The sequence below is a fragment of the Tetrao urogallus genome (assembly GCF_951394365.1).
Source record: "Tetrao urogallus genome assembly, chromosome: 24".
Taxonomy (NCBI): Eukaryota; Metazoa; Chordata; class Aves; order Galliformes; family Phasianidae; genus Tetrao; species Tetrao urogallus.
The window spans coordinates 613,851-619,992 of record NC_136837.1 but is presented as its reverse complement, the minus strand read 5'-3'; the positions used below and the strand labels follow the sequence as shown (position 1 = coordinate 619,992).

General features: G+C 60.4%; 1 protein-coding gene across 2 annotated transcripts; it reads right to left on the bottom strand.

The window, feature by feature from the left end:
- Nucleotides 1-637: 637 nt before the first annotated feature.
- TFEB (transcription factor EB) lies at nucleotides 638-4,059 on the bottom strand (the record flags this gene model as incomplete). 2 transcript variants are annotated; one of them, XM_079546507.1, is made up of 9 exons in its annotated part: nucleotides 638-1,060; nucleotides 1,399-1,546; nucleotides 1,677-1,752; nucleotides 2,058-2,114; nucleotides 2,337-2,457; nucleotides 3,169-3,249; nucleotides 3,322-3,576; nucleotides 3,653-3,891; nucleotides 3,990-4,059. In XM_079546507.1, the coding sequence occupies 9 exons, from the start codon at nucleotides 4,057-4,059 to the stop codon at nucleotides 638-640; spliced, it is 1,470 nt and encodes a 489-aa protein (XP_079402633.1). The 2 variants fall into 2 exon arrangements, with proteins under 2 accessions (XP_079402633.1, XP_079402634.1); XM_079546508.1 differs by lacking the exons at nucleotides 3,322-3,576; nucleotides 3,990-4,059 and having other exon boundaries at nucleotides 3,653-3,847.
- Nucleotides 4,060-6,142: the final 2,083 nt, after the last annotated feature.

Genomic DNA, 6,142 nt, shown 5'->3' with positions numbered 1-6,142 from the left:
GAGAGCATAGTGTGGTGTTTCAGGGCAGAGGCACTTCTGTGGGGTGGAGGCTGATGGACCACAGTGCTGCTGGACCTCCACGACATCGAAGTGACAAAATTCCATAGGACATCCCCTCCCATGCCCTGGGAATTTGCTTGCTCCACTGGAGCACCGCTTCTTCCCGCTGCCCTGGAGAGGCACTGTCAGGAGGAGCCCCAGCAGGGAGGTGACACTGTGACAAAGCCATCAGTGGCACTACAGGGGAATACTGGGAGGGGGCAGCGAGGCAGAGAGCTGTGAGCATCAAACCCAGGACGTGGAGCTCCGAGCTCACACAGGGAGCACAGCAGGGACACGGTGGGAGGCGAAGCAGCCGAGATCATGCTGCCTGGCTGGAAAAGCTGCAGCCAGGCCAACGCCACGGCAAGCCAAGAAGGTTGGCTCCAGCTCTGGGCAACAAAAAAGCTTGCAAAAGACATGGTGGTACCCGGTGAGCCTTGAAGCGAGACCCCCATTGCATAGAGAAAATGTACTCCTATGTAGATTCAAGTGCTCAGCAGGACGGGCTCCTCCCCCAGGAGGAAGAGTGCCCTGTGACTTCACTAACCAAACTCGAAGGCCCAGTCCTCGCCCCCAGCGCGGGCGCAGCTCCTCGTCACAGCATGTCTGCGTCCTCCATGCTGAAGCTGCTTCGGCGACTGCTGGCCTTGGAGGCCTCAGGGGACACGGCCGAGAACAGGGGGTCGGAGGCCAAGGGCAGCATGGTGTCCTGCAGCAGCATCAAGTCCAGCTCCTTCTTGGATAGGGAAGGGAAGGAAGCGCTGTGGCCGGGTTCCAGGCTGTCCGGGAAGCCCTGGGAGCCGTCGTCAAAGCTCAGGCTGTGGGTAAAGTCCAGCTGGTGGTAAGGAGACTGCGGCGGTGGAGGCAGCACCGGCTGTGACTCAGGGTCCGGGGGGGGCAGCATCCCCTCATCTGCACCGGCCTCTTGCTTGACCACCTGCTGAGCCAGCTCAGCCACGTTGACACCTGAGGGCGAGGAGGTGGGCAGCCCGTGCACGCGCGCCTGCATCTCCAGCTCCTGCAACAGAGGACTTGGGTGGGACACAGCACACGGGGACAGAGCATATGGGGATGTGGTGCTTAGGGACACAGCACGCAGGGACACGGTAGGTGGGCATCCATGGAGGCAGCAGGGAAGGAGGAAGGCACAGAAACTGAAGGCAAAAGAGGACAGAGGGACCGTGAAGCTCATTGGGAAGGAGCCTAAGGAAAAGTCTGGAACACCCCTGCAGAGCAGGACAATGCCCACCCCAGCTGCCTGGTGACCTGTCAGCCTAGAAGAGAGAGCCTGGCACGCTGGACTGAAATGTTTCAGAGGCTGGAGAAAGCAGGAGGGGAGAGCAGAAGGAAACTCACCTGGATGCGGAGTAGCAGCTGCTTGTTTGTCATCTCCAGCCGCCGAGAGTGGTTCTCCAGGTCCCGCGATCTCTGCAGGTCCTTCTGCATCCTCTTGATGTAGTCCACAGAAGCTTTCAGGATCGTCCCTTTGTTCCAGCGCACGTCCCTGTGGTGCAGGATGGAAAAAGAGCTTGGCACCTGCAACTGTTTGCTCCCCAAAATAGCACCTCTTGCCACTGGGCGAGGAACACAATGCCCACTGCTATCCCAGCCCCACAGAAACCAGGGATACATACAGGTCATTGGCCTTGGGGATCAGCATCCCCAGCTCCTTGATGCGGTCATTGATGTTAAACCTTCGCCGCCTCTCGACTGCGGGGCGAGAAGAGAGGAGAGCAGTGAGGAGGGGGAGCACCTCGATGCCCTCCAGTCCGGCTCCCACCCCAGTCAGCACCCATCCAACCTTCCCCCCATGCTAAAGAGAACAACAACAGGGTGCCCTCTGCACCATGAGTGCTTTGCAGAGCTGGGAAAGAAGTGGCTATGGGGGTATCTCCCTAGGAGTGAGATGAGATGGGAAGAGGACTCAGCTTGGAGAGGGGAGGAAGGAGGAAGAAGAGTGCCAAGGTCAGAGAGGTAACACCATGCCACCCATGGGCGGCCAGCACCCAACTCACTCAGGTTGTGATTGTCTTTCTTCTGGCGCTCCTTTGCCAGGGCTCGGCTCTCAGCATCTGAAATGGAGACCCACAGTGTCACCCAGAGGGGATGAGGCTGCACCTTGCCCCATCAGCATCCCCCAGAACCATCCTCTGTGCCCACATGGACAGGGTTGCCCTGGCCAACTCCAGTCCTTGCTGCCACTGCAGCTCCCCACCGTGCTCTGGGGCCAGGAACTAAATCCGGTGCTGGGGACATACCTGGGCATGGGGACATACCCAGGTCTGGGGACATACCTGTCAGCTCTCTCTTCTGGGTGAGCTCGGCGGGGCAGGAACTGCTGGTGACACCAACGAGAGAGGCGGTCACTTGGGGGTCCCCACTATAGACATTCATGTGACTGCTGGACATTGGCAGCTGAAAACCAAAGGGACAGGCAGGTAAGTTCCATCCGGGGCCAGGAGACAGACCCAGCTGTGGGATCGGGGTTCAAGCCCAGCTCCTCGGCCTCTTGGATGCAAGTGCGCAGACAAGGCAGCTCTAATTGCCTTCCTCGGCACTTAAAATAGCTATAATCAGAGCAGCAAAGAAAAACAGGACTTCAAAGGGCACAGCTGGTGCCCTCCCACAGCCAGCATCACAAATGGGACAGATGAATCACAGCTGAGGAGGGCCCAGCAGGACAAGGAGGGCTCAGCAGGATGAGCCCCACATCACAGCACTGCTGCTGGACAGACAGGGCTCTCAGCCAGGGCTGAGACACAGCAAGCAGCAAAGCCCTCCTGACTCCAGACCTCCACTGCACTGCTCTCCTCCTGCCTCTCTAGTATTTTTTAAGTGCTGCAAACTGTCATTAAAGAGGAGCAGAAGCTGAAGAACTGGCTCTGGCAGCTGCAGAAGGGAGATTTCCTTCCCAGCCTCATGTCAATGGGGCCATCCCACTGCTCCCATGAGCAGGTGAGCCTGCTCTGGTACCTGCTGCCCACTGGCACGATGGCACATGGGGCAGCAGTGCTGAGGGACGTGGGCTGCTCTGTGTGGGCGATTTCCTGCCGGGATGAGAGCAGCCACGAGCTCCAGCACTGCTGCAGGGTCAGGGCTGGAGGACAGCCACCTCCCCGGACTCACCGTGTTGGGCATGTGGACCTCAGGGTTCATATAGCCCAGAACATCGTCCAGGCGCATGATGTCATCGATGACCTCATCAAACTGAAAGGGAAAGGCATCAGGTTGTCAGCGGGCTCCTCTGGGGCGGCTGTGCCCCCAGCGGCCCCTCCTCACCTCCCGCTCAGGGTTGGAGCCGATGTTGAGCATGGCCATGGGGCTGTTGGGCGCGCTGTTGCCCGCCGAGGAGGACAAGACGTGGCCGGGCCGGACGCTGGGGGACGCAGCCGGGGGCGGCTTTGGCGAGTGGCTGGCAGGGCTGACGTGGGCAGCAAACTTGTTCCCATAGGTCTCAGAGAGATACGCCTGAACCTTCTTGTCCCGTGACTTCTGCAGGTGGTAGGTGGTGGGGTTCTCCAGGTAGGACTGCACCTGCGTGGGCAAAACCCGTCAGCAGCCCTGCACCGCCGGGGGGGTCCCCGCATCCCACCCCCCCCCGGCACCATACCTTGAGGACCTCTCCAGGCACGGGCGGTGGGGACTGGTAGTGGATGGGGGTGTTGATGGCGGGGGTGGAGGCCACCGGCATGCGCTGCTGCTGCATGTAGTTCATCATCAGCTGCTGCTGAGCGCGCTCCCGCTCGGCCTCCTGCTGTGCTTGCTGCTTCATCAGCTCCATCCGCAGCCCGATGCGGGACGCCATGGTGCAGCGGGGCGGTGGGACGCAGGCCAGGCACAGAGGTGACCCTGCAAGGAGGGAGGGGGAAATGCTGTGCATCAGGAACAATGGTAGGGAAACTGAGGCGCAGGGAGGGAGCAGGCATGCCTTGTGTGCTCTGCCTGAGCTGCAGGAGCGGCCCCGCATCCGACTTCACTATGTTGGGGCAACAGAGCCTCCAGTCTGCGTGCCGCCATCCGGGCACTGAGCACCGCCTGAATGCGGGTGAGTCAGACTCTAATGACAGACAGCTCTGCCTGCAGCTCCCCGGGCACAGCGAGGGAGGAGGGGACAGGGCACGTGGGGACAGCCTGGAGGAGATGGAGCACGGTGGGTCTTTGAACCCAAGAAGCTCAGATGGGCATCTGCAGGAGCTCGCTCTGAGCCACCAACACTGAAACACAGCACAAAGCAGGAGCAACAAGCCAGATGCCAGGAGCAGCCCAAATCAGAACAAGAAAGCGAAGGAGGGCTGGGCAGAGAATGCAGCGTGGTGCCAGGCACTGCACCCAGCAGCACGGGCAAACAACGCAGCTTTGTGCAGGGCCGGCACGCGAGCGGGGTGCGGGGACACACAGCACAGCCCTTGTTCCCCTGCACAAAGGGGATGGCGGCCCAGGGAGAGCAGGGGACAGGGCTGCTGGGAAAGGGGACAGCCATGGGGTGAGGGGACAGCTGTGGGACGACCTGTCAGGGGTGTGAAGCGCTGCAAACCACGGTGCCAAGTTGCCACGTGGGGCTCAGATGGGGGCACGGAGCTGCTGTGTGGGACTGGGGCTGTGCAGAGTCCCCATCCCCTCTCGCAGCACACGGAGCACAGCCGGGCATCCAGGCTCTGGTTTACAGCCAGTCAGATCTGGAGGGCTCTGCTGTTTAAATACAATGCGTAATTGCAGACAAAGGGGGCACGGTGGGGACAACACACCAGGGCTTCGGAGAGGCATCTGATACGCAGTGCCACACAATATCCTAAGGGGGAAATTAAATCAAGCCAGCATGGACAGAAATACGATTACATGGATCAAGAGCCAGCTATTGAACGGCAAGAGGAAGGTAATTAATTAGACATGGTGGCCCATCCGAAGGGGGATGGGAGGAGCCTGGGACAGGCATCAGATGGAGCTTCGGAGCGGGAGGATGTAGGATGAGCAGCATCCCTAGGGGCTGGGGGGAGCCAGAGGGGCCACGACGGCCTGCAGTAAGCAACGCGAGGCAGAGGGGACACAACACAGCTCATGCACACGAGGGACACCATAACCCCAAATGCTGACTGCAAGGCAAGAAGGAAGGCCTCAGAGGACAGCCAGGACTTTGGGTAAACCATCCAAACAGCCAGAGCTAGAGGGGTAAAAGCACTGGCCCCAGACAATGGTGTTTTCTGGGATGTGTTAGCACCAGGGGACGGACGGATAGGATTTCAAGGGGAACCTTTGGGATCATGCACCCTTTTCCAAGCAAACAGCTCCACATGGCCCCATGCCCCAGCAAGCTGCATCCTTGGCTAGGAATGGAGTGACAGCACAGGGAGAGCAGCAGCAGGAAGGTGACCAACAAGTGGCCAGCATCTCGGGCACCTCGTCCCCCAAAGTGTGCAGGGAGAGCAGATCTGCCTTGCTCAGAGCGCTCTGAGGCTCCCAGGGCACCTCTCATAAAATGGGAGGCAGGAGGCTGCCATCCATGGCACGGCACTGCCACCCCACAGCATCACCCATCCCATAGCACTGCTCACCCCACGGCACCGCTCCCCCCAACCTGCCGGGCTGTAGGACCCCCCCAGCTGCCCCTTTGCAGGCAGTGGGGGCAGTGGGAGCAAAAAGTGCTCCTTGTCCACCTGTGAAAGCCCTGCATCTGTAGAGAAGGGATGGGGAAGGTGGTCAGAGTGGGGCACTGCCCCGGCAAGCAATAAGGAGAAGGGTGGGAAATTAGGTCAGGTTTAAAATAACCCATTGGGTTCTGCTTGGCTTCACCCCCCCAGGGCAGCCGGCAGCTTCTGCTTTCACTCTGAATCAGCCCCAGTGGGAGCCCAGAGCAGGACCTTGGGGTGGGACGGGGACCAGGGCAGCACTGCGGGACTGGCACTGCCCAGCACCCACTCCAGGGACACCTCCCACCCTGGGGACGCATCCTGCCTCAGCTGGACCGTGTCTGGGATCCCCGTTATTGTAGGGATGGGCAGAGCGCATCGCTCACCAAGTGGAGGGCAGAGCTGGAGATGGAAAGGGGCGGTGGGGGGCACAGAGAGCGGGAGGGACGGAGAGACGGCTGGGGGGAAATATGGGG